Genomic DNA, 27,292 nt, shown 5'->3' with positions numbered 1-27,292 from the left:
CGATTTATATTCCTTTAAAGGAAATCATAAATGTGAAGATTTAATATTTTTAAAAAAAGTTGAAACTGAGAGGGGTGGAGCGTATGAAACATGACATACACGCTCAAAAATGGAATAAAATCAATACAAGAGGTACACAGAGTGGTAGTACCGTTGTTGAAGAGTAAAGCGTATACTTGTGATGAGACATTTGATTTTTCCAAGTTCAAAGATATTTCAAAAATTTTACATTAGTTTCACTGCTTTTCCTAACAACAAAGTCACAATTCCGTTTCCAAGCGACGTGTATATACGGTTTAACTTCAATAATAAACGTACCTGGAAAATTGATGCTCTTTATTCAACGGTCAACACAGAAATATGATAATTTACCTGTAGGTAATTTTGACATAAACAATGTCAATATGGATTAACCTAATTTAAGACATACGTCAGTTTAATTGTCATTGTCACGTTTTCATTGTTAAAGCCTAACTTCTCTTCGATGTTCCTAACCTCTCCAACGATCAGAAAAGCAAAATTTTTATTAAATTCTCATATAAAATTCAATGCAAAGGAAGCATGAATTTTTTTTAAATATAGTGCAAGATTCAACAATTAATTTAAAAGCAATGTATACATTCATGTTCAGTGTCTTCTGCCTCTACTTGTCAGTGTAAACTGTCCATCGTCCAAAGCACAAATTTCGACCATGGACTTGGATTCTGATGAGGAAAATGTCTCAGAAGAAGACTACTACAGCTTCCTCAATATCCCCAAGGAGGTACATTCCCGTTTAGTTGCTAATATTACAATTTTTGGCTGCTATGAAGCAAACTAACCTGAACTAACCTGAAAATTGTATAACATTACCAAATAATGAGTTAATATCAACATTGCAGGCATCTAGAGAGGAAATTAATAATGCCTATAGACGTCTCAGCAGGATGTACCATCCTGACAAACATTTGGATCCCACCCTTAAAGCCAAATCAGAAATTATGTTTAATAAGACCAAAAAGGCTTATGAAGGTAAGTTCTTAAATAAGTGCTTCCTCATGTTAGGGTATCAATATATATCTGAATTTTGTCAGACAAGTTTAGATTTGTAGGAAATCCAGGGAGGCTTGATTGAGAATTACAAAAAATGTTAGGATTTGACTGAATTAAAAATATTATGTTAGCGACTGTGTTTGACAGAGTCAACAGTTGAAGGAGTTAATAACATTTTTTCTCCAACTTGTTATCTCTGCCAAATAGGATCAATCATGATCTCTTTAAGCATTTGCTTGTCTTCTTTTGTAACAAAACAATATAAAAATCTTATCTTCCTAACACAACTGATTATCTGAATCATCAAAAAACACATTTAAAAAAACTAACATTTATATTTCCATCGCCTTCTCTTTTATAGTTTTATCAGACCCACATACAAGAGCAATATATGATTCTCTGGGAACAAAAGGTCTTGAAACAGAAGGATGGGAAATAGTACAAAGAACCAAAACACCTGCAGAAATTCGGGCTGAATATGAACAGCTGGCAGAAGAACGAGCTGAGAGAAAAAAAAGGCAGGCAACAAATCCCAGTGGCAATATTACCATTGCTGTCAATGCCACTGACTTGTTTAACCCATATGACGACAATTTGTTTGAGGATGAATTTGAGGGGTAGGTCTGCACTCTCAAAATAAAACCCTTAGAAACATAAGATAAAATAATTAATTGCTGACAATATTTGTAAGTGAACAAATAATCTTGAACAACAAATCCATTGTCCAAGTTCATTGGCTGCCTTATCCTTGAACTGCTAACTACTGGCAATGAACCTTGTTTAAGATGAAATTCCCAGTACAAACACTCACAAGGTTTGTTTTATTTTTTGTTATCCTTTGCAAAGATTAAGGAGAGAGATAACTGATGCTTAGAGTTTCATCTCAAACATGTCAAAAGTCTAAGTATGCTAAGGGTCAAAGAAGCTGAAGTTTTGTAAATTTTCAAAAAATGTATTATTTGTAGTCACTAATCATATCTGTAATATAACTGCTTGTGTGGTTTGTTTTGATTTGGACTAACTTAAATTTGTATCTTCACAGTGCTAAACAATAGTTTGTGGCAGAATCTAGCAGTTGCCATGATCCAATATATTTCTTATGTGTCATGTTTTTCCATTATTAATTTGAGACCTGCACCAATTCCATTTTAATTGATTATACGACTTATCGCCGCCCTCTAAATATAATAAAATTGCCAACTTTCTCAATGACCATGGTAACATAATGAATTAATGTAAAAATTCCCTTTCAAACAGAATATATAATTTTAACATCATAGTCTATCAAATGATATATCATTGGTCAAAATGATTATTTAATTCTGGATCACTTGCATGCCAACATTGATAATTCCAAAGTAGCCTAGAGTTTTTATTTCAATATTGTCACTTTAAAAAAAATTTTCAGTGGGGTACTGGGAAGATCTCCAAACATAGAAGTGTCTTCAATGCAATTTTCCCAGGGTGTGGATTTCCCACTGACTCAGAAAGACTTATGTACTCTGTCTGGCCAGCTACAGACTCAAAATGGCACTGGTGGAGGGGGTATAAATTTGACTTGGAGGCATTTATTTTCACACAAAAGTTGGGCTGAAGTTGAAATGACTGCAGGTATGTGAGTTATTAAAAAAAACATTTGTACTATTGTGAAACTAAATTATTAGGCAGTGGTCCTGCACTTTCACTTAAGGGCTTCAGGACTTTAACTAAGAGATTTTTCTGGAACGGAGGTACCATTTTGCAGTTTACTCCAGAAGGAATTCGACCTGGTATAATGTCAAGTGAGTTAAGTTTCAACAATAATTATTATTGTTGAAATAATTTTGAGACACTTTCAGCGCTAGCCATGCAAATAGATAAACATTCAATAGGATATATTTCATATCATGGCGGAATTAGATCTGTATTTTCAACGCAGATCATTAGGGATACAGGTAAGTGGTTACTATCAAACTAATGGAATTCCTATAGTCCAACTTGAAATTTTTAGGAAAATGTTCTTTGTTAAAGGTTGTGTCACTGTAATCTAGGATAAAATTTAGTAGTCAGGCTAGGTTTATCCAACTTCTTTCCTAGTCTCTCTTCTTTTCTTAATGAGCTTATAATGTACTGTTTAACAACACTGTTTATCCAAATCCTTAATTTTTTATTTCTAATGAATAGCCTTTTTAAGTTCCTAACTTTTGACTTTTAGGAATTAAGGAAATAATAATTGACACATGCGCAGAGAAGAGGTAAGTCGTAATTAAGGATGATGTAAGGATGTCCATTGCAAGAGTTGATAGATTAAAAAAGCTATTACCAGAAAAATAATTGAGAAAAAATTGTCGATTGTCAAAATAATATTCTTATGAGTTAACAATTAATAATTAAGAAATTGGATAAACCTGGTTTTATTTATAAGGTTCTGTAAAACTGTACATTCCTCATTTCGTCACAAAAATAATCAACGATCTGGTTCTGGTTTTTAACAAAGTACCTAAAGGGTGGCTTATTTTGTTATTTCAGAAAATAATAGATACAATTTTACGATACAAGTAGGAGTGCCACATTCTTTCATGCAGTTACAATACACTAGAAAAATGATTTCTCAGGAATTGAGGCTGAAACTGGCAATTAAGTAAGTGTCAGTGGTGTACTTGCGAAATGTTTAAACATTTTTTCTTAGTTAGGATTTTTGCATGTTTTTTATGATTTTGCGACGTTAATGTCAATTTCTCTGTATTTTGAAATCAGCAAATATTTTCAGGGTGGGCACTTTTGGTGGAGTTGTAGAATATGGAGCTGAGAAGAAAGTCTCTAAACATAGTAATTTGGCTTTTTCGGTGGTTTGTGGCGTTCCTGCCGGAGTAAAACTGAAACTGAGGTAAATTGATAATTAAAAATGACAAAATTTTGCTAATATCTGAACCGCTCGTAATATTACAGAAGGTATACAATTAGGTGAATACGACAATCAAGGCTTTGTGTTATTATGTCACTCGATCCTAACATGGGCAGACAAAAGTGTTTTATTGCCCAAAATTTTACAGTTTTATTGACACAGGAAACTTAATTCTAACTTTTTACATATGGAAGCTCATATACAAAAAATAAACTTTAAATAAAGGACAAAAGACGAAAGTAAAAAAAGATAAGAAAAAATAAAAGATTGGAGACAATGTGAAAAAATATAGTGTTACATCAAAAAATCACTATCCTATGAACTCGTCGGCAGAATAATACAATTTTTCGACGAGGACTTGCGTTAGATGTCCACACAACAGTCTTAAGCCCTATACTCATCTAATGTGTTGATTAACACGATTAACGATTTATTGTCAAGACTAGAGCATGGAATTGACAGGGGAACATCCACCTGGCTGGATGAAGACTAGACAGATTTTTATTGCCTTCTTTTCAAGGATAAAGGCCAAATTGAATAAAATATTTGAGCAGAAATTCCAGTCAAACCGAGATGTGGCAGGACAAGTACTAAACCGCTTCTACATGGAGCAAACACAATAATAATCAGCTGCTAACTTTCTAGTTAGACTCTTGGGTGTGTCTTCCAAAACCAGGTTAGCCATAACACAATTGACAGTAACTAAGTGGGATTTCGACTCATTTAAACGTAGGCGGTTAGCAGTCCCATTGCAGTTTATTTTTTATTAAATCAGTATGTGTGTATCAGTCAGTATGGATATGTATACGTAAAATATTTCATTTCGCTTTGAATTCGGTTAAGAAACTAAGGCCGTTACTTACTTCTTCATACACGACCCAACATCCATCAGTCTTCAAAGTATAATTCAAATATCTTTTCTCCAGCGGTTCAGATGTAGCATCTTCACTTTCATTGCTGTAGACAATCTAAGATTTAACATATATTTAGGTTGACTCGCGCCAATCAGGTTTACTCTTGTCCAATTCACCTATGCGAAGAGATAATGCCATCGCCTGTGTTCTACGCCACAATGGTGCCTTTAATAGTCTACGTAATTGTTAAGAAGGGAATCGTAGAGCCATTTTTAAAGGAGGAAAAATCGAAAAAGTTGGAAAAGCAGAAGCAAAATAATTTTAACATATTGTTAGAAAAAAGGTAGACTTTTTAGTTCTTTTTAGTTTTAGGATCAATCAAACATTTGATTTCAGGAAAGAAGCCATGTCAGCTCAAGAATTGATGCAAGCTACATATTCTCGTATCGCGGAAGAGGAAGAACGGAAAAAAGGACTGGTTATAATTAAAGCAATATATGGGAAAATCTTTAGAGGTAAAAGCCACACATTTTACTTTTTAATTATTACAAATTTAATGCTGAAAGTACTTCTAGAAAGTGGCGATGCCGAGTTATCGAATGATGTAGTAGACGTCACTATTCCAGTTCAATGTCTTGTCAAAGACAGTAAACTGGTTATACATGAAAATTCTAAGGTAATACTCAAGGTTGAAAATAATCTATTTAATGCCTGTTTTGTATTTGTTAATTGGTTTAGAGTTATCTTCCTGGTTTCTATGACCCAGCACTTGGAGAAGAAAAAGTGTTACGTGTAGTCTACAATTACCATGAGCAACCTCACGAAGTTACCATTAAAGATAATGAGTCTTTAAGGTTACCTAAAACTTGTAAGTAAACCCTTATAAATTTAATGTGATTTATTAAAATATCGATTTGCCCTTTGCAGCACATAGGACCAACGTGACTTAATACATTTGTTCAAGCTAGTCCGATGTTAGATAAAAAAAATTTTTTTTTTCAAAAAAAGTATTGTTGAAATTCTGGTGCAAACGGTTGTTTTATATTTGTTGTGTACACAGATGTTGCAGATATAAACGGGTTTTTGAATTACGTACGACTTTGTCTTGTGTAGTTATTTATGGTATATCAATTTTATACAATACTAAAATGGTTGATTTATTCTATGGATTTATTTATTGAAACCTCTTTAAATTCTGTTGATCAGGTCATAAAATATCATAATTCAATGTGTTCCCAAGCGTTTTAATCTGAATTCTTCTACAGGCGATTTTCTGATATACTACATATATTTTTTCAATATGTTTGTTGCCATTCTCTTGATTTTTACTTCCTCTTATAAACTACAAAAATAAAAATAGATCATTATCTTTATTAAAATGGCAAATTGTATACCTGTTCACCGCATGAGTGTGTCTTCTGCTTGGATCCAACTTTGATCAAATTCTAAATACCAACTTCCCAAAAAGACATGGGGTGGACATCCATGCCAATCCTGACAAATGGGCATGAAATTACCACACATTTTACCAACAAAAAAGTAAATAATGGCATTTGGCAATAGTCTTAACTTACCTCATGTGACAGCATACTGAAGTATTTCTGACCACAAGGCTTTTCATAAAGGTGATAAATATGCCCAGGTTTTTTCACAAAATTGCATGCAGCCATATGTAAGACATTATCTCTGTGATGGTTTTCCCCAAGTTTTTTATCAAGGTTTTCATCCATGAATTTTAACTGAGAGAAACTTTACAAATTAAAATTGCTAAATATTTTTGACTTTGAATTGTTTTAATATTTCAGTTGTAACTTTTTTCTTACATTAGAGCAACTATCATCTAAATCCATTAAATCATTAAGTGTTTCTCCAGCTAGATTGACTAAGGTTTGCATTGTAAAGTTATTTTCCCTTTCAACAATATCTAAAAAAAATAGTACAGTGTATCTAATTTTGTTCCTATGAAAGTCAATGTGGGGTTCCATAGCAATATCTACATCACCCCAGAAAAATTCAATAGTTTTATTACCATCTTAAATTTATTTAAGTTGATCAATTTCATACCTTGCTCTGTCTTATTTTTTATTTGAAAACCATGTCCTAGCTTTAACTTCTTTGACCAAGAAACATGTTGAATCTCTAGAATTGAGTATTCAATTAACTTAGTTACAGACAAATGATTGTGTGTGTATCATTTATGAGATTAAATAGTAAATAATTCTTGTTACTCCCCAATTTGTTACATATAGCATTGAAATTATCCCATTGTAAAATTTTGCTCAGTATCAAAATTAATTTCCTCACAAGCCAATGATTTGATTTTAATATATATGTATGTATATTTTTAATTGAAATTTGTTTGTTCTGAAATGACACTGAGATCAAAGAAATATTTTAGATTTGTGGTATATTTACAAACAACTCTATTGTAAATAATGGTCCCCTTAATAACATGATTTTGCTATTTTAAAAGCAATATAATTAAAAAATAAACAGATACGGCAATATCATTATTCCTTCCAAGCTAAATGTTGGCTTAAGGTCCCTTGTATATTGATAAGACATATAACTCCCATGTTCTCTCCAGTTCAGTGATACATCAACATAAATTATCAACAATTTAAAGAAACTAACCTGCTCTACAGATGGGCCATCTAATGTGAATTGAGTAAAAATGAAATTGAGTACAAATTGCCACAACACAAAGCAGATATTTGCAGAAGTTAAGCAAAAGATTAGATTTGTTTTTGAAATGCTAGCCAAAACCAACATATAAAACAAATGGATTAAAAAAATTCCCCCATTTTTGGGCAGAGTGAATTTAAAATAACTTTTTGCAACTGCCTAAGTGCACCTGCTTTATCTGTGGCCTTCCTCTCAGTAAACCTACTTTTTATTTTAACTTTGTTGTACAAATTTAATTAGAGAAAGGGCACTAATAAAGTAGTCACATTTGTACACCTGTGTCTATCTAAAATGAGTAAGTTTTAACATAAAGGTTTGTATCAAAACATAGTATTTTATATCTTATACTATACCTCCAAATTCTAAATCATTAAGTTAATTAATTTAAAACTTATAAGGGGTGGAAGGAACTTTAGAAGAACACTGTATAATATTATTTTGTATGAGACCAACTATTTAAAAAATATAATTATGTCAAATACAAGATGCGCTCAGTTGAGTGCTTAGTGCTTAAGTAAACTCAGTGACTACATCCAGTGTATATGCACCATCAGCTTTCAGCAGTACTTCTGATCGCAGTGCTTTAGTGTGGAATTCTAATAATGAATGTTTGTCACAAACGACGTACCTGATCCTACTCCGAATGATTTATTAATACTTCTTTTCATTTTATAAGGGCGCGAAGCTGAGGACAATTTAGTATTACAGGAGAAACGCAAAAAAATCTTCGTCACCGAAAAGTTTGGTTAGGTTTGCACTCCCCTCCATCAGAAACTAGGAAACAATTGACAATGACATGCAGCTTCACAATCAAATTTTATAAATAGAATTGGCAATGAGGCGTACAACACTTGCAGCTGAAGCCAAAGTCATAAATGTACAATTATTCCAGTTTTGCTTCTAATCCCAAACTTAGCACAAATTCATACGTTAGTAATTTGCCAAAAAGGGAGAACAAAACTGGAAATAACAATGGTATATTCACTTCTTTTAGGTTGTTTGTAAGTATCTTCATGTAATTAATTGAATATAGTGAATATTAGAATGTCAACACTATCAAGGGTCGAATTGACTGTTAAAGCTTTAATATTAATTTTGCTAATTAACATAGTCTCTTATGTTTATTCGTTTTTTACGAGTTAAAATATTTTGTTCCGTCAAAAACGTAAAAAATCTGGTTACTAGACGCCTATCAATCGCCGGCCAAACCGTCTGTGAAATGTCATTAACATCAAATGCAAACGTCAAATCAACGTGTTACCTCAGTGAAAAGTTAAGTGTGCATTAGGTGAAGAATAGAACTTTTGGAAATTTTGTGTCCGGATCTTAATTTATATCAAACTTTTAAGTCCAATTATGAATACTTTGCGGTAATTATGAGCTGGTGCTGTGCAGATTAATGCATAAGGAAAATGAAAGTCTCTAATGAGTCCATAAAGTGAGTAAACAATTTAATTTTCATCAAAAAGAAAACAATGGATACAGCTGAAAAATGACCTTTCAGCCCAACCCCTTGAATTTTCCCTTTTCATTTTAGCTTGAAAAGGGGCATTAACTGTCGTCCTAACCATATTCCAAATTAATATAAAAACCTAAGAGTATCTTGGAATAGCCCTTAAATTGAATATGAGCTCAGCAAAATGTTATGTAAAATGTAATAATAATGAATGGATGTCCCATGCTTTACCAGTTGAAATTATCAGTGTTTGATTGTGTAGCTATTTTTGCCATGATTCATAGTTATTAGAGCTAGGGCCAATTCATTTTCCATGCAATTTTATATTTAATTATTACAGGTTACAAGGTGTGATACCATCTTAGGGCTTCAGTTTCATATGTTACAACTGCATTTTAAGAAATAATCATCTACAGGGATCAGTATGTTCAAATACAGCCATTTACATAAGATGCCACATATTTTATGTAGTATTGCCCATTCCAAAAATACTATTTGACTTTGATCTGAATATTTGTTGAAAACATCTTGTTTTTGAGATAGCTATGTTTGCTATTCTACAAAAAACAACTGTATCTATACATTTGGAGAAAATTGTGGTTAAATGTTTCAACTTTTAAAACATTCACAGCCCACAATGTAGTTGGTACCTTTTAATTTTTATGGGGGCACATAGTGGCTATCTAGGCTAGAGGTGTTTCTCCTCAAAATTTATACCAAAGAATAATTTATTGAGAATTTAAGGAATAGTGATATAATATAAGAACAAATACTAAAAATAATGAATAATCATTAAAAAAAAACCTTGCAGTAGGCAGTGAACTGTAAAGGTAGGGTGTTAATTAAGATATTACTGAGTAATTTACTGTGAAACATCAGACATGACAAAAGATTAACTGGTAAATTTATCTAAGATATGCCTCTGATATTTTAATACCTAGTTACAGTACAATCTGTTTATAATGAACTTGAGGGGACCGAGAGATTTAGTTCATTATATCCGAGTGTCTATCTTATAAGAATCAAACAAATTACATACTGTTAAGAGGGTGGGTTTTATTTTAATAAAAATGCCCGTACGTGTTTTCAAACAACTTTATTCTATCCTTTTCGGGAATCAAAATGCTCCACCATACCAAAAATGCATCAGGGTCACCCCCGAGTGCATCTGTTTATCTTTAAAAGAATTAACACATACCATTCTACCTTCTTCCCACGCTCACAACCCTCAATCATTCCCTTCACACTTATTAGAACAGACTGATAGGTGAATCGTTTTCTGCATTTTATGTTCCAGCCAAGATGATAAACAGACTCTCTATCTTTTATAACAAGTGATTTATTCTAATTTAGTACAGGGCTAAACAATAAAGGGCACATGTGTGTTTGATTATGGGGACTAGTTATAATAATATATAACTTTAAAAAAATGTGTTTTAATGCCTAATTGAACAAAAATTAAAAAAATGTTTATTAAGATAACTCTAAAAACATTTAATATATAGAAATTTACATTATTCATAATTATTTCTCAAGGAAATCAGTTATTTCCCTTTGAAGAAATGTTTTTTTAATGTAAATCTTCTGCAAATGCAGGTCAATTTTATATAATTTAGAAAAAAACTCATTGCTGTCCTCTTGCTGAAGGAAATATTGTTGTAAAGTGTGTACACAATTAAGAGCCTCTTTTGTAGTAAGAACAGTTTCTCCTTCAGTATCATCATCTTCAATATCTTCGGTTGTTTCTTCTTGAAGTTCTTGATTTACTAAGTCTGTATCAGCTAATTGTTCTCTTACAACATTGTTATCAGCACTTACAAAATCATCAAAATTCACTGAGTTCATAAATCTGTTTTCTCTTATTAATTGAGCTAATGGAATATCATCCTCTGGATCAAATTCCATATTAGAAGATATTGTTTTTGATAAGCCGGAATGGCGAAAACAATTACTGATAGTTTGCGTAAAAACTTCATCCCACGCTAGGCTTAATAAATTTATAGCATCTAACATAGTAACACTTTTGATGTTAGTATTATCCTGAGTCTCCAAGAGTTTCATCAACATTTGTTTTCTGTAAATTTGCTTTAAATTTAAAATTACACCCTGGTCCATGGGCTGTAAAACTGACGTCATATTGGGTGGAAAAAAAAAAGCTTTATGTTATGCAGTTTAACGTCCGGATGGGCTGGACAGTTATCAACTAATAATAATATTTTTCTTTTTTCTTTAAGAAGTTCTTGGTCCCATTTTTTAAAATAATCTGTAAAAATTGACGACGTCATCCATGCCTTGTCGTTCCAATAATAGTCAATAGGAAGACTATTAATGTTTTTAAAACGCTTAGGATTTTGAAATTTTCCTGAAATACCGAAAATCAAATTCTTAATACAATTCAAAATAAAAATGTTAACATTTTTCACTTACCTATAATGAGTAATTTTCGTTTCTCGGTTCCAGAAGCTTTAGCACAAATCATGGCTGTGATGCGTTCTTTAGACATTTTTCCTCCACTACATCTTTCACCTTTTAACTTATGTGTTTTATTTGGCAACATTTTATAAAAAGTCCCTGTTTCGTCAGCGTTAAATATATTTTCTTCTGTATAATCATTACTTATCAAAGGCCAAACACGAACCACTCATCTGTAATATTTTTATCTACTGAGGCCGACTCACCACATATTTTTCCAAACACAATGTTATGCCTTTTTTTAAAACGATCAAGCCATCCAGAGCTGCATTTGAAGTCATCACCAATCATTTTTCCAAATTCCTCTGCCTTCATTTGTAACATTGGTCCACTTATTGGGAAATTATTCGCTCTTTTTTGTTGAAACCACTTAAATAATATTTCGTCAACCCGGGAGTGTAAAGACAAACGCATTTTTTTCTTTTGGCCATTAGTTTTCCAATCATTTTTAATTTTATCACGATTTTTCCAAATATTTGACACTGTGGACTTTTTTAATCCCATTTTTGAACACACAAATGATTGAGACAATCCTTTCTCAATATCATTTATAATTGTCAGTTTTTCGTGTAACGTAAATGCCCGTTTTACACTTTTAGCCATTTAAAAAAAAATTTTAAAACAAATAAGGCGTACTGGATAACATACACAGACCAACTGTAAAAGACGAGCTGGAATAAAATTTTGCTTACACATGCATCAGAAACGGTCGTACCGGGGAACTTCCGAATAAACCTCGGTTATGATAGACAAAATAAACAATTTTGGTTCGCTATAAGCGAGAGTCTATTACAAACAAGTCCATCTTGTCCGAGGGTTTTACTTATGATTTTATATATGGTTAATTTGGGACTTGAAAATCAGTTCATTACATGCGAGTTCATTATAAGTGGATTACACTGTAATTTTTTTAATAATCCCCTTTTAACAGGTAATGTATATTTATATATATTAAATGAAAAGAAATAACAATGTTTTATTAATTAACACAAAAATACTGGTTAAATTCAATTAAGCATAAGAAAAAAAAAACATATTAAATTAAATTGAATCTATTATAATAAATAAAATGCTAAGTATATATTTAGTCTTAGTAGCTCAGATACTTACATACTTTTACAATATACTGCTTGTTACCAATGGTTTATATTGGTGACTAGGACTTCATAATGGATAAAGGGGCAAGAACAACAATATTGATCTTATTTATATTTTGAAAATTATGCATATGCCATAAATTAAGCACGCTTTCAGAATCATATAGATGTATTGTATTTTTTTTTTTGCAACACCCAAGATTATCACATTTATAATGTATAAGTAAAAATAGTAATAATATTACAGTTCTAACATGACAATTTAGGATCAGACACACTATAAATATATATACAGTAGTGGTCAAAATTATAGCAACTTTTTAGAATTTCAAATAATTTAGACTTAACGGCCTAAATTCAAAATAGGTTTTGAAAATATGATTCTACAATGACTGATGGTGATAGAAGTATATAACAATAAAACAATAATAATTTGTATACAAAAATAAAAAAATATATTCATTGCGACCTGGACAAAAATATAGCAACTTTTCCAAAATAATTATAAAGAGTAATAAAACTTCAACACATTACAAAAGAATTATTCAATAATTAATATTTTGTATAATACCCTCGCTGCTGAATGACTTCTGCACATCTTCGTGGCATTAAATTTATTAAATTGTTGATGTAATTGTTATCAATACTCTTCCAGGCTTCTTGAAGTGCCTGAAATAAATCCTGTAAATTGGAATATGTATTATTCTGAATTTTATTATCCACATATTCCCACAAATTTTCTATGGGATTGAGATCGGGAGATTGCGATGGCCAAGCAAGAACTTCTATCATTTCCTCTTTAAACCATTCTGAAACAAGTTTCGATTTATGTTTGGGGTCATTATCTTGTTGGAAAATGCTTCTTAGTGGCATGGTTTCTTCAAGATATGGTTGTAAATGATTCCTGAGGATATCTCGGTACATGAACCGATCCATGCGACATTCTATTTTGTGAAGCGGATCCATACCAAAATCAGAGAAACAACCCCAAACCATAATCGAACCTCCGCCATGTTTTACGGTTGGTAAAACAAACTTTTTTTGCAACCTTGCGCCTTTGGGTCGTCTAACGTATGATGGGCCATCACTTTTAAATAAGTTAAATTTGGACTCATCGCTGAAAACTACCAATTTCCACTGTTCAGATGTCCAGTGTTGGTAATTCTACGCAAACTGATGTCGGACTTTCACGTTCCTCTTAGACAGCAATGGCTTTTTCGCTGGTCGCCTACCAAATAATCCATTTTCTACTAATCTTCTTATTGTCTTGGAACTGATATGAGCTAGGCCCGTTTCCTCTAAATGTGATTTTATATGAGTGGATGATAGAAATGGATTTTTTTGACACATTCTAATTATCCATTTATCAGTTCTTTTTGTAGTTTTCCTTGTGCGTCCTGAATTTTTTACAGCTGCTTCACTTCCTGTTTGTCCGAATTTGTAAATAATTCGAGATACAATTGACTTATGCACACCCAAACTCTTTACAATTTCGCTTTGCCGTTCGCCACTTTTATACCGCTCAATGATAATTTTCCTGATCTCTAATGAGATTGTTTTACCTCGACCCATAATGAAAATCGTCGATTTAATTTAGAATATAAAACGTCTTTAAGCATACAAGTCTGTAAATGAAGTGAAATTTTAAAATTTCAAGAGTTACTATATTTTTGTCCGGTATTGAAAAAATATGTTTTGATAGTTTCTTATAGGAATTGTTGATATTTTATTTGGATGCATTTTAAACATCAACGGTTGTGGAAGATAAATAATATAAAAACGTATATTGGGTTTAGCCGAATAGATACATTTTATTTAAAAATTTTAAAAGTTGCTATAATTATGACCACTACTGTATCTGTAAGATTGCATATGTTCATTTAAAATCATCACTGCAATTTAAAAGTTGTATGAGGAGGCACAATAAACAGATTATTCCTCAGATTGAAATTATGCACCTCTTTCATTTGAGTGAACCTTCTATACAAGTATGCCAGTTAGTTTATGCTTACCAAACTCTTCACAATTGTGATCAAAAAGTTCTTGCCTTTCTACCGTGTCCCAAGGAGATCATGGAAAACATACAAATGAAATTCGTGATCAGACCTTACCATCCCATAACTCTGTAATTATTAGCATTTGAATTAAGATGTATATGGCTGAATCATTTATTTTATTTTGATTTAAAAAAACATAGTAGAGAATTGTAAAAACCTCTTAGAAACATCCTGTATTTTTTTAATACTTTTGTTTCAGACAAATATTACTCATATCTGCATATTAACTTGGGCACAACCATTTTAAAAAAATGAGTAAAGACGATTTTGATATTTTTCGGCAACTAACCAAATCACCAAAGGATACCACGGCAAGTGATTTTATTGGAGGGCTGCAGAACAGAGAAGTGGGCGGCTCTCGGCAAAATGTCATTAGCAGAGAAAATTTGCATGTATTTGCTGAAGAACAATTTGTGCTCAAGGAAAAACTTAATGAAATGGTAAGTTGTTCATTCACATATTTGTTAATTTGTTTAGTGTAGACATACCTCTAGATTTTCTTCAAAGTGAAAATTAAGAATACAATTCTGAATGTTAAACTTATGACCTGGAACTCTTGAATTTAACGCTTATTCTTTCAGTATCGTTTGTCTGCATTAATACAATCTAAGGAAAATCAAGGCAAATTTATTGGTTTGATTGGGGCAAAGATTTATATTTTATAATTACATGAGATTTTGAGGTCATATATACATACGAACATGATTCTTGGAAATGCCCAGTTTTGTAATATGAGAAGTTGTATTGTTCAATTGTTGTGTGTTAATATGATTTTAAATTGTAAATATTGTTTAAACAACATTGAGAAATGCTTCATACTAACTAAAAAATTGAAGACGTATTGATTTGAATATTTGGAGACAAATTTTGTTAGCTATATTTAACAATTAAATGTGATTCATAATAATCATAAATGATTTAAAAAAAGAACCTAATATTTTTAGCAAAAAGAATAAATTTATCTGTCAACTAGTGTTTCTACAAAAAAATATTCAGTTATAGAATATTTAATCCATTTTTTTTTGTCTTATTCTGAAATTTTTATTTGTATTTTAAAACTCTCTAAAGCCATTTTTTCCCAATTTAAGCGCTGTGAGATGCCCGGTTCACCTCGGTCCACCTTTTTAATGGTGTTCAGCCCCGATGGAAGAAGAGTAGCATCCACACACGGGAATCACAACATCTACGTGACTGACTTGAGAAGCGGAAAGAATATCAAAACATTAGTGGGTCATCCGCGTACTCCATGGTGCATAGCATTTCATCCCACTTCAGACCAGATTGTAGCTTCTGGGTGTTTGGGCGGACAAGTGCGTATTTGGGATCTCAATGTAAGTTTATAATATCTGAAAGTTGAAGTCCAAAAGTATCTATCAGGGAAAAATATTGATTGAATATTCACAAATCAGTCCAAATATTAATGTTTGTATCAACTCAGTAATTTATGAAAATATATGAAAACTTGGTAAATGTTAGGCAAATTGGTTAAAACCTATATCATCCAGACTATTAAACCTAGATTTTTGTTGGCCCTGCAGGATTGCAAGTTTTAATGTGTTTTGGTACATGGTAATTTTTTTTTATAAGCAATTAGTCCCTATAACTTGTCTGCTGCAAATGAAAGGTACTTTTTAGGGTGGCAGTGAGGTTTGGACCACTTCTTCGCAATCTGTTATAGCTTCTATAGCTTTTCATCCTAATGATAGAATATTGGTGATAGCAACGGTTAATGAAATCTATTTCTGGGACTGGAGTCAGCCAGAACCGTTCGTTCAGACTTCAACTAATAATCCTAAAGAGAAGGTATTGTTTTTTCACAGTCAGCTGAATCAAATCTTTTTATTTCGAGTTTTTTTTTAAAGGTTAGGTACGTGGCCTTCGATAAATTAGGCCACAAATTGATCACGGGCATTGCAAACAGTTCTCAAACGCGTTGGGAAAGGGTGCGAGCACCCGTACCGGTTCCCCGGCAGGAGCGTTGCGCCAATCCTTATAGGCGAACTATCACTCAAAGGCTGGTAACTTCAGCAGGAAATGCGCCAATCCCGGTAATTATTTCTAATTGAACTGCTATAATCAATTAAAACATTATTAAAATCTGTGCTGCAGCAACCGGCGATGAGCGTCGAAACAACTTCGCAAGAGAGAGACAACAGTTCGATTCCGGAGAGGGAGAGAAGGATTACAATGTGCTACAGAAATTTAGTGAGGGAGTACGAGCGTCTGGTGCATAGATATTTGCAGCTGTATCGCCCACCCACTATGGTAAAAATTTAAGTAATTTTGAATTGAAATGACTAAAGACAGGACATTTGTATGTGTTTTCGTTTAAAAAAACATTTCAAAATTTTGAAGAACATTTTGTTTCTGATAGATCGATAGAGGTACAGATCCGATGGAACCAAGTCATTTCAACAGCGGTACTCAAACTGCAGGAACATCGGAACGTGATCCTTCTTTACCAGGACCCAGTGGCCTTCAATCAATTGGGAGTTCTGAAGTCGGTACCTCATCAATAGCTAGTGGTACTCGAGATGAAGGTAAGTAAAATTAACGATTTTTACAGGATTTATGTATAAATTACAAAAGTATCTTTGTAGATTTCTCTTACAGCTATTTTAGTTTTGTTTGACAATCGTATATAAACGTTTTGTATGGCTTAGTGGTTTTAGAAAGATGGAATGCTTGATCTGCTAAGGCACACAAAATCTAATATTTTTTAGAAATAAAAGTCTGTTTTAATTGATAAAAATTGTGTAGTATAAATGGCAGCATTTCTTAAGGGGGGTTGTAATTCATGCACTACGCATTCTTGTAAGCAATTTAATTTAAACTGTCCTTAAGACTCAGGACAAAATAATTGTGTGCCGAGATGGAATATGAGTGTGCTTGTGGCTCAAAAACTGATAAAACTAACACTTAATGGTAACTGTAAATGGATTGTAACGGCTTCTAATATAAGTATAAAGGATGGGTGCTATAACTATAAAATCGAATTTTTTTAATTGTTATATCGGAAATATCTCACGAATGGATAAGTAGGTAAAGCAATACCATAAATGGATTCTTAATTAATATATTATATAATAATATCTTATCCTATAAACGATTTTGTTCGATTATGGGGTATAGAAATAAAAGAATCTAAGACAGATCGTTTCTGTTATAACTCTAATTTCTTTATTACAGTCAGAAGACACGTGTTAACGGTCAAAAGATCTGTAACAAACTAACTACTAAAGACTCACACTTTTACCACCCATCTGTATTAAAAGGGTCAAACACTGCAACCATTCTCTTGATTTATTGTCCTGATCATCTGGTCTTTACATGGGTGAAGTATTAACTTCAAGTAACAAAAGTCCCAAAAATCCATACTTTCTTCTTTCTTCTGTTTTAAGAAAAGGAGTCATAAATTGAACAAACTTGACTCTTACAGACAATAAATTTGAGAACATAAAGACTATTGAATTTTGGACGGGAACACTTGTATCAGAAATCCAATAGATTTTCTAGACTAAAAAAATAATATTGTCTATATTGCAAAATTAGTCCAAACTCAAAATATGAATGGTTTTAGGTGCCGTATCGCCAAGCACTGGCGAACCGTCTTCGGTTCCGCATTCACAATGCCTTATCACTCCCAGTAGGATATTTTCTGTGGCTCGGAAACCACCAAGTTCAATTCGGGGAACCCAGACTAATGAATCAGGAAAACACAAGTCAGAAGAGAGCGCGGATTTGAAGAGGAATGATGAAAAAAGGTAAGGAAAAAAAGGTTTAACTACAAGAGATAGAAAGACGTTTAAGTGGACAAAATTTTATATACATATGTTAATCATGTTTGCCATAGCTTACCATTCCTACCTTGAAGTGTTACATATAAAAGATGTTGAAATAAGACAGAATTTGTTAAATCTACAATTAAACCAAGATTCGAAAATGCTATTGCCATATATCGTTTGGTTTTAGTATGATACAGTGTATTTTAACAAATTAATGAGATCATACTATATCATTTTATATTCTGCTAGGAATTTCACTGTCTCAAATAGTTTAAAGTTGTCAGTATACAGTAAACATTTACAGAATTAAAAATTTCAATCAATACTATCAATAAACAATAAAAACAGAATAGGTCCCAAGTAAGACTCCTGAGATCGAACCACACAACTTGACCCATTGTTTTATGGAGAAAACTTAAGAACAAATCCACTAAAGGTTTGGTCTGTACCCTCTCAAGCATTCCAATTTATGCTGCAAAATACTATTTGACTGTTTGTGTATTTTTCAAAAGCGTTCGGCCTTTGAAAAGCAACGTTGATTGATTCTGTCTGACTCTTCCTTCTCCAATATGCGTGTGAGAAAATTTTGATAGTTCATCAAAGTGGTTGTAGTCGAATGAGGTTCTCAATGCCACACTTGTATATCAGAAAAAATATAGAATATTTTCACTTAACAATACTTAGAAATGGTCCCTCTTTGAAAGATTGTGAAAATGTACTGCATAGATGCATTAAATGTAAAGGTATATAAAGCATTTTCTAAGTTATTACGCAAATAACTAGTTACAAGTTTCTGAAATTATCCTTTTCCACTATGTCTCTATGCTTTTAACAGTTTTGTTTTATCCACAATTTTTAGGTTTAAAAGAAATGATGGTGAATCCGCTTCAAGTGATAGCAGTACATCTAGAGAAGCTTCACCTCATGTATCTCAACCACTTCAAACGGATGCTTCCGCCGAAGTACCTGCGATATCTAATGCCGAAGATCAGCGAGTTCTAGTTGTTAGTTTGGAAAGATTAAGTCCTGAGAGGTAGGAATCAGGAGACTGAAAAACAAGTTTGTTGGTTTAATTTTTGTCAAGGTCTCGATAAACAGTTTTGTAGCAAAATTTTTTCTCCATTAATTACAGTTTTTAGTCGCTCACAAAAACTTGATATTTTCTAGGGTATCCTCAACGTCACAAGAAGGTAGTCGATCTGAAGCAGCTCCGCCTTCCACCCAAAAATCACGTTTGTTTAAAAGGAGAGCAACACTTCTGAACACTTTGAGTAAGATATTTTATTTGAATACTTCCAAGCACCGCATATTTATGAATAAACTATCTGTATTGTTCAATATATGTGTCAACATATATTTTAGATCAGTGTGTCAATGACATTTTAGATTAGTCTATTTAAGGCATATATGCACTAATAATGCATCGTTAATGTAAAAGTAACGTCACAACATATTTTATCTTTATACTTAATGTCAGCTTGATATCATAAATTACTTTTTTGAAGAACTAAAGTGAGTAAAAATGTCTGTTTCTTTGATAGTTAATAGGAGTTTTTCTGTATCTGTTGGACCTTTACCGACCACTTTATTTGAAGAAATACCACCGAAAAAGTGTTTAAACAGTATCCTTGAAATGTTGTCTTTTTGAGGTTTTAGGCACTCACATTTCATAGAGTTAATACGGAAACAAACTTTATAGGTAGTGGGCCACCTCCAGGAATTAATTATGATAATGTGAGACCTCCAGGAAACCCCCATGCTAGCGGACGTAAGTTTCTATTTCAAATTTTTTTACTACCTTTTTTAGGGTTTTGAATCCTGATTTTTATGGAAAAAAAATTATAGTATTTTTTTGTTGTTCTTTTTCTATGTTTTACTTACCATTGTTTCAATTTTTTATGAATTCACTATTTAATAGAAAATTGTGAGACCATAAAACGTCAAGTTCTTCTCTATTCATCTCTAAAAGCTGGAATGTAGTATTGCGAACTTTCAGCTCCTGGAAATCGGTACGGCGAACGTTTTGCGGAATACATTAGAGCCAACAGAGAGAGAATTCAAGAGTTTCGGCGCAGAAATCAAAGTGTTTTAAGCACCGAAGGTAAGTAAATACAATTATCATTAAACATAAAATCTTCACTTTGACTGTCTGAAGTCAACATGTTATAACTCATGAGATTCTTAAATATACAGAGTGTCCAAGGTAAGGATATTTGGCATAGGTATCTTTGAAATATTAGGTGTACAACTTTGCTTCCGCCGTTTTTTTTCCGAATTTCGCGATTTTATTGTAAAAAACTAATTATACCTTTAGGATCCAAAGTATTGTCCATCGCTGGCCACTACTTTCTCCCATCTTTCGGGCAGCATACGAATCCCGTGTTGAAAAAATTGGACATCTTTTGAAGCGATCCACGATTCTATCCAATTTCTTACTTCTTCATAAGACCGGAAGTGTTGGTCAGCTAGCCCATGTGCCATGGATCGAAACAAGTGATAATCAGAAGGAGCTAGGTCAGGAGAATATGGCGGGTGGGGTAGGACTTCCCATTTCAATGTTTCCAAGTATTTCTTGACCACTTGCGCAACATGGGGTCGAGCATTATCGTGCTGCAAAATCACTTTATCATGTCTCTCGTTGTATTGCAGCCGTTTCTTTTTCAATGCTCGGCTCAAACGCATTAATTGGGTTCGATAAAGAGCACCTGTGATTGTTTCAGTTGGTTGTAACAGCTCATAATATATTACGCCGAGTTGATCCCACCAAATACAGAGCATGATTTTGGAACCATGAATAGACGGTTTGGCCGTCGACGTGGAAGCATGGCCGGGATATCCCCAAGTCTTTTTGCGTTTGGGATTATCGTAATGAACCCATTTCTCGTCCCCAGTCACAATACGATGCAGAAATCCCTTCCGTCTTTGCCTTGCAAGCAACTGTTCACAAGCGAACAGACGCCTGTCAATATCTCTTGGTTTCAACTCGTACGGCACCCAATATCCTTGCTTCTGAATCATTCCCATGTCTTTGAGGCGTTTTGAGATTGTTTGTTGAGTCACTCCCAATGATTGTGCCAATTCTTGTTGACTTTGACACGAGTCTTCGTCAAGTAATGCTTCCAAGTTCGCATCTTGGAAAACCTTCTTTCTTCCACCGCTATGTTGGTCTTCGACGTGAAAATCACCGTTCTTGAAGCGCTGAAACCACTCACGACATGTCCTTTCACTAATAGTGGCTTCCCCATAAGTATCTGAGAGCATTCGATGAGCCTCAGCAGCAGATTTCTTCATATTGAAGCAGAAAAGTAAAACCTCCCGCAAATGACGAGAATTTGGCTCGTACACTGACATTTTCAATTGCGAATAACTTTATGATGAAGACACAAATAGACTAATATTTTTATGAGGTTATGTTAACAGGTGCCCAAGGCTCCTGCATGCCCACATGGGGTTATTTATTTCGATCATTACTTACCGCTACATACATCTATTCAAAAACGGCGGAAGCAAAGTTGTACACCTAATAAATTTAGGTGTGTTTACTTGGAGAAAGATTCAAAAAATAATGAAAGTAGGAAAATATATCTTGTAAATTAAATTTGGATTTTGAGTTTTTTCTTAATAATCATTTCCTTCCTTACGGTAACAGCCATTCAAATTTTTCAAATATTTCATATCAAACAAATGTCAGCAGTCTTTTGCCGGTAAAATTGCTGGAATGTCGTAAACGAATAATAATCAATAATAATGAAATGTAGGCAGATTTAATATCGATCTTCAAATACGGAAAAATATCCACTTATAATAGGAACCTAAAATAAGAAATTTTGTTATAAAAACAATTATTTTATAACGTATCACTACATAATTTCTTCCCAAAAAATGCTCAAAAGTCAATCTGAGACGATCTTAAATCAATATTTTAACATTTCAAAAGATCGTTTAAACACCTCTTTGTATACATGATAAATGAATAAAATTGTTGCCGTCAGGTTCTTCAGAAGTAACGTCGCATGAAAATACGGATGGGGATGGGAGTGGTCCTTCATCTTCAACAGATCACGACACAGTAAGACTGGAATTGCTTCGTTACCATGAACTTTCAAACTGGCTTTACGAATCATGCCCAGGCACCAATATTAGAAGTAAGCCAAAAGAGGATTCATATCATTATTAACACGTTCGCTCCCACGCGTCACATACATAAAGTACGCGTAAGGCTGACTGGGCCAATTTCGAGAAAAGGACGCACAGAAAGATTTCTTCCTCTCACATCATATGCGAAATGCGGAAGGGGCGGTTTAATCGGCAAGGTCAGTCCTGCTTAGTACTTACGTATTAATCTTATAGGGCAAACTGTACAGATTCTCTGAATAGCTCACATCGAAACTCGTAAAACTCAAATTGTATTTTTTTTACAGCAATTTGGTATAAGTAGGTATAAGTAGTTGGTGTACTGAATTTCTTTCTGATTTTTCCTATGAAAATGAAACCAAATGTAACTTTGGACTATTACCATAGCAAAAAATGGCGTGATAACGAACGTGTTAATTTTTAATTTTTGGTATATCTTGTGGCTGAGAAATAGTTTTTTTTTACAATTTTAAAAGTAAACGTTTGTTGTAATATATGTAAACAATGTTTATGGACGAATTTTCTTTGATAGATAATCAACAAAATGTTGATGATTTGCTTTCGAGTATTCGAAGAACTGCAGAGGAAGAAGTAAGGAACCGCATTTTGCCGATTATAAGATCCGTGCCGCCTCCTGATAGACCGGAATTAATAAGGTATTTAATAATTTCTTTAATTTCAACTAAATCTGCACATTAAATTTCTTAAAAGGTACCCAAATAATTGTTTAAATTTATTGTGTATTAAGTTTAATTATTCAGGGGAATACTAGACGAAAGTGGGTGAATTAAGGAAGGTTCCATTCCTTCTGGGACTTAAATGTTTAGTAATTTTGTTCTGTCCTTAGCTCAATCTACACCAATAAACTTAAAAACATGAAATCTAGTATATCACTATTTTCTTAAGGTAGAATTGTCTTTAAAAAATATGATTTATCTGATTTTATTATCGTCGTTAAGACTGGATTACTTGGACTTGAAAGACTGGATTTTTTACTAATGACTTTCTAGTGGGAAAATCAGTGCAAAAATCATGTCATATGACATTTTATTGAATGTTATTAAGGAAATATCGCAATGCGTTAAATTTGTAAATCGAAAAAACACTTTAAAGGTATTCCGTCACAAATTTATTTTTATTCCAGATTGTTCGAAAATAGTCGCGAACACGTCAGGACGCGTTTTCGTCAAATGTGTCCCGTGTTTCTGCGGCGCCACTGTCGCAGACCCTTACGCATTGAAAGTTCAACTGACAGTAGCAGTTCTGACAATGACGCGACCCGTCAATCGCCCACCAGATTGAACCGTCGTAATTCAGATGTTGACCATTCCCAAGGCATAGGTCGAGGTCCTGTCGATCCTTTTTTGGCGAGCGGTGAGTTGTTCGAGATATTTTAGTGTGAATCACCTTGTAAATTAGGCGGTAAATCTTGGATCTTTGCTGTGGTATAATGAACTTAAGAAAAATATCACTGTTTAATTCGGGTTGATTTTACGGGTGCACTTTTACCTTGAAATTTGCTCAAGAGAGTCATATATCGAAGACTAAATTGGAAAGATTAAAAGACGTTTTAAACAACGTAACTTACAGCAGAAATTAGTTATTTCCTCGAAGTTTGAACTGTTTAAGAATTTTCACTTTCAAGTTCATAATATAAAAAGCATCTCTTTCTGTGGTCAGACTCCCCAGCAAGCCCTCCGGTGAATTCGGCCCACTCCTCCGCCTCTTTATCTTCTTCAGCAGCTCCCGCTAGTGGTGAGCGTAACTATCGAGCCGAATTAGATCAATTGGTTAGTTCTCTTTTAACTGAAATCGAGTGGAATGATGAATCGCGCAACAGTCCTTCAGGGGTAATTTTTCAGTTGTTCATTTGATCGCAAAAATTAAGCAAAATGTCCGTTAATAGTTGTCCGGTAATAGCAACGCTTCATCTAATACCACAAGTGCGAGAACACGTCCTACAAGGAGTCATTTATGGTCGCTGAATACTGAGAGACTACCACAACCTCCCGGCGAAAGTATAGAGAACATGTTGTTCGACTCTCCCACCAACACCCAAAGGGAACAATCGAGAGAAGAATACCCTTATCGCAGGTAACTCAGTCAAATAAAGTTTATAATTAAATTACAGGTTATAGGTAAAAACATTGTGAAATTATGAATAATAATTAAGTGAATTTTTATGATGGCATATTACATAAAAAAAATCATGAAAATGCGAGTCAACGATTGAGAGGAAGGTTAGCAATGTGAAACTCATTTTACTTTAACTATTCAAAGGCAACGACCGCAGAGAGTTTAAAATGCGGTCATATTAGAATGCAATATCTCAAAAATAACAAAAAAATTTCAGTCCAAACCTTTTTTTTAGTTATAATCATTTTTCCTCTTTACGCATATACAATTGATTTGTTTTATGAAATTGTTCTTTTTCTCAGGTTTTCTGGCCCACAAAATCCAACTCTTGGCCACATGCTTACGAGCCCCTATTATTCTTTATCGCCCCCAATTGGCGATCCCCGTACTTTCCCCAATACCGACACTCGTACGACGAATTCCACCATCTATACATCAAGTTCGAGTTCACCGAGCAGAAGAAGAGTTTTCTCTCACCGCGTCTCTGCATTTATGCCCACTAGGGTGAACTATACCAGGACAAGGTTTAGGAGGAATCCGCATTACGCTTCGGGTACTGGAAGAGCAGGTATATTAATATTAGAACTATGGTTATTTTTACACTAAAGCAAATTGAAGGCTTTTCTAGACCGCCCAGAAGTCCCTCTCTCGTGTTAGATGAATTAATTAACTACGCGGAGAGGGAAAATAGCGAGGAAGATATCCCTCCTCCATCACCTCAAGGTGTTTTGCATTTCGAATCTGCTCCGCGAAGCTCTAATTTAAGCCCGGAAAACTCAGTTATCGGATCAATGTATTCGAATATCATGCAGGATTTGGAATCCTCTCTAATTGACGTGAGAAATATTAGAGCGAGCAGTCGTCTTGGGGAATCTAGCGATATGTTGAATAACTTTTCCGAGAGGTTAGTTAATGGTTTTGAGAGTAGCGAGTTGCTGATGAAAATTGAGTGATTTAGGTTGGAAAATATTATGTCTCAGTCGGATTCGATACTCAGGAACTTGAGAAGTTCGATAGATCTCTTGCCGAATCCACCGGAACAAGGTCGGAACAGCGGATCGGATAGCGATCCTAGATGGAACTTCAATGATCCAGGGTTTTACGTACGAGATCTGCGCACTGAGGTTGGAATTATTTAAATGTATTCTTTTTTGCTGATACTGATTCTTCAGTGGGATTTCCAGGCTTCAAATGATAGTGATTCGGTGTCACCGACTAACCCAGACGTGATGTCGCTTCATGCTGTTACTGCAGACCATACATATCCGCGCAATCCAAATAATTCGGAAACGAACGAGAGTATGTCGCCTTTGATGAATTCTCTTCACCTTACTATTTCACATATTCAGCGACAGGCCAGACTGCTGAGAAGACAGGTATGACCTATTTTGAGTTGTAATTGTAGATAGTAAAAGATTTTATTTATACGCGAAATTGACCGCTAAAAAATGGATCAACCTCCTAAACGACTAGGTTTACAAGATTAATTTTGAATTAGGAAAACTTGAGATAAGTTGATGATCTCAAAAGAACGTTTTTCTACCAAATTGAACGAATAATTCAAGATATGTTGTTTTGAGGAACCACTGGGATCAAAATAAAACTTGAACGGCCGGTATCTTCGTAACTATGCTGCCAAGTACACCTATTTACCAAAATTTCGCCTAGCGAAGTTTCAGAAAATACTTTTTAACCATCCTATCGGTATACTTCCGGAATTTTAACTTCTTTATTTGTGCTTTTTTCTGTCCATATAGGTGCAAAGTATAGAGCGAATAGACCGAGCAATGGTGGAAGTATCCCAACTTCAGTTAATGCGCCAATTGATAATTGAGATGGTGCGCCATGGTAACTTGTTGGGCGAAAGTCGTTCGGCTGGGGTGTCCAGTGTGCGTCAAATGATGGCAGGGACCAGGATTAGTGATTCCAGTCCTTATGAGTCTCCCAGCGAAGAGGCGGTGCCTACTAGTGATCCGCCAGAGGAGCAAAGTCAAGCAGGCACCGCTGCTGGTCCCTCGCAGCCGAGTAAGTCACAATTTTGGTGATGTTTAATCATTGGACTGTCAGCCTGTTTTTTATCGATGATAGTTGATAATCGAAAGACGATATACGATATTGATTTACGAAAAAATCGAGCTACCATTGAATTCATTTCGAATTAATTTGTTTAAATCCCCGCTAGGATTTTCGACCAATTATTATTCGCGTGTGAACTCAAATTTACTCCTTCAAATGTTAAGATGGTAAAGTACAAAATATAGATAACAGAAGGAAACGCGTTGACTGGTGAGGATATTTTGGAAAAATCTGAAAGCCAAAACAATCAAAATGGGTATTAATTTTCGACAACTCATTGTGCAATATCCTAAGAATCTTTTAATTGAACTACGTAGTAAATAACGGCGTGTAGGTACCAAATCTGAGCCCAAAGTGTCCATTGTCTATCCAAATAAAATAAAATAATATCCCTTTGCTCAATTCCATATTTCTGGTAACGCCACTCTTCAAACGCGTATTGCAGATTGCAGATAGTCGGCAATAGAGAGCCACCCTATGATATACTACAGTATGTTATACATTAGACAGTGTTGCCAGAACTCCCAGAACTTATTTCCTAACATTAAGTCAGGGGTACCGAGTTCTATATTGCACGTGTAGCGTAGCGTTGGGGTATATCCTTTGAGTACGGAAATCGGCGAA

At 33.9% G+C, this 27,292-nt stretch overlaps 5 protein-coding genes across 10 annotated transcripts in view; 2 read left to right on the top strand and 3 right to left on the bottom strand.

Annotated features, from left to right (window-relative positions):
- The first annotated feature begins 471 nt into the window (after positions 1-471).
- LOC136413806 (dnaJ homolog subfamily C member 11) lies at positions 472-5,861 on the top strand. Of its 2 annotated transcripts, XM_066397521.1 has the most exons (13): positions 473-763; positions 882-1,011; positions 1,394-1,649; positions 2,441-2,647; positions 2,701-2,813; positions 2,871-2,966; positions 3,541-3,652; positions 3,782-3,898; positions 4,907-5,113; positions 5,167-5,285; positions 5,346-5,446; positions 5,509-5,638; positions 5,698-5,861. In XM_066397521.1, exons 1-13 carry the CDS (start codon positions 692-694, stop codon positions 5,718-5,720), a joined length of 1,683 nt encoding a protein of 560 aa, XP_066253618.1. In that variant the 5' UTR covers positions 473-691; the 3' UTR covers positions 5,721-5,861. The 2 variants fall into 2 exon arrangements, with proteins under 2 accessions (XP_066253617.1, XP_066253618.1); XM_066397520.1 differs by having other exon boundaries at positions 472-763; positions 5,167-5,446.
- LOC136413826 (uncharacterized protein C1orf50 homolog) lies at positions 5,790-8,224 on the bottom strand. Of its 3 annotated transcripts, XM_066397555.1 has the most exons (6): positions 8,084-8,224; positions 6,835-6,909; positions 6,594-6,694; positions 6,345-6,509; positions 6,165-6,264; positions 5,790-6,112 (listed from the first exon to the last, which is right to left on the bottom strand). In XM_066397555.1, exons 1-5 carry the CDS (start codon positions 8,121-8,123, stop codon positions 6,169-6,171), a joined length of 477 nt encoding a protein of 158 aa, XP_066253652.1. In that variant the 5' UTR covers positions 8,124-8,224; the 3' UTR covers positions 5,790-6,112; positions 6,165-6,168. The 3 variants fall into 3 exon arrangements, with proteins under 3 accessions (XP_066253652.1, XP_066253651.1, XP_066253653.1); XM_066397554.1 differs by having other exon boundaries at positions 5,790-6,264; XM_066397556.1 differs by lacking the exon at positions 6,835-6,909 and having other exon boundaries at positions 5,790-6,264; positions 8,084-8,149.
- A 480-nt stretch (positions 8,225-8,704) lies between these two features.
- The window catches only part of LOC136413797 (uncharacterized), a 29,456-nt gene continuing 10,868 nt past the window's right edge, over positions 8,705-27,292 (top strand). For 2 of the 3 annotated variants that reach the window (XM_066397503.1, XM_066397502.1), the window contains exons 1-22: positions 8,705-8,893; positions 14,737-14,977; positions 15,626-15,868; positions 16,173-16,340; positions 16,400-16,585; positions 16,647-16,802; positions 16,912-17,077; positions 18,118-18,301; positions 19,182-19,355; positions 19,490-19,593; positions 20,022-20,090; positions 20,319-20,423; positions 22,315-22,467; positions 22,989-23,112; positions 23,601-23,830; positions 24,137-24,306; positions 24,363-24,550; positions 24,895-25,160; positions 25,211-25,496; positions 25,551-25,716; positions 25,777-25,968; positions 26,350-26,617. In XM_066397503.1, coding sequence (XP_066253600.1) covers positions 14,789-14,977; positions 15,626-15,868; positions 16,173-16,340; positions 16,400-16,585; positions 16,647-16,802; positions 16,912-17,077; positions 18,118-18,301; positions 19,182-19,355; positions 19,490-19,593; positions 20,022-20,090; positions 20,319-20,423; positions 22,315-22,467; positions 22,989-23,112; positions 23,601-23,830; positions 24,137-24,306; positions 24,363-24,550; positions 24,895-25,160; positions 25,211-25,496; positions 25,551-25,716; positions 25,777-25,968; positions 26,350-26,617 — 3,787 coding nt within the window. In that variant the 5' untranslated portion in view covers positions 8,705-8,893; positions 14,737-14,788. The remainder of the gene's footprint in view (positions 8,894-14,736; positions 14,978-15,625; positions 15,869-16,172; positions 16,341-16,399; positions 16,586-16,646; positions 16,803-16,911; positions 17,078-18,117; positions 18,302-19,181; positions 19,356-19,489; positions 19,594-20,021; positions 20,091-20,318; positions 20,424-22,314; positions 22,468-22,988; positions 23,113-23,600; positions 23,831-24,136; positions 24,307-24,362; positions 24,551-24,894; positions 25,161-25,210; positions 25,497-25,550; positions 25,717-25,776; positions 25,969-26,349; positions 26,618-27,292) is intronic. The other variant, XM_066397504.1, reaches the window with a different exon arrangement.
- On the bottom strand, positions 10,436-11,047 carry LOC136413690 (tigger transposable element-derived protein 6-like). The gene has a single exon (XM_066397373.1). The coding sequence runs from the start codon at positions 11,045-11,047 to the stop codon at positions 10,436-10,438; it is 612 nt and encodes a 203-aa protein (XP_066253470.1).
- LOC136413689 (tigger transposable element-derived protein 4-like) lies at positions 11,044-11,468 on the bottom strand. The gene is made up of 2 exons (XM_066397372.1): positions 11,339-11,468; positions 11,044-11,273 (listed from the first exon to the last, which is right to left on the bottom strand). The coding sequence occupies exons 1-2, from the start codon at positions 11,466-11,468 to the stop codon at positions 11,044-11,046; spliced, it is 360 nt and encodes a 119-aa protein (XP_066253469.1).

This window comes from Euwallacea similis, chromosome 15, assembly GCF_039881205.1.
Source record: "Euwallacea similis isolate ESF13 chromosome 15, ESF131.1, whole genome shotgun sequence".
NCBI lineage: Eukaryota > Metazoa > Arthropoda > Insecta > Coleoptera > Curculionidae > Euwallacea > Euwallacea similis.
The sequence above is the reverse complement of the archived record's forward strand: the minus strand, read 5'-3'. Positions and strand labels throughout refer to the sequence as shown.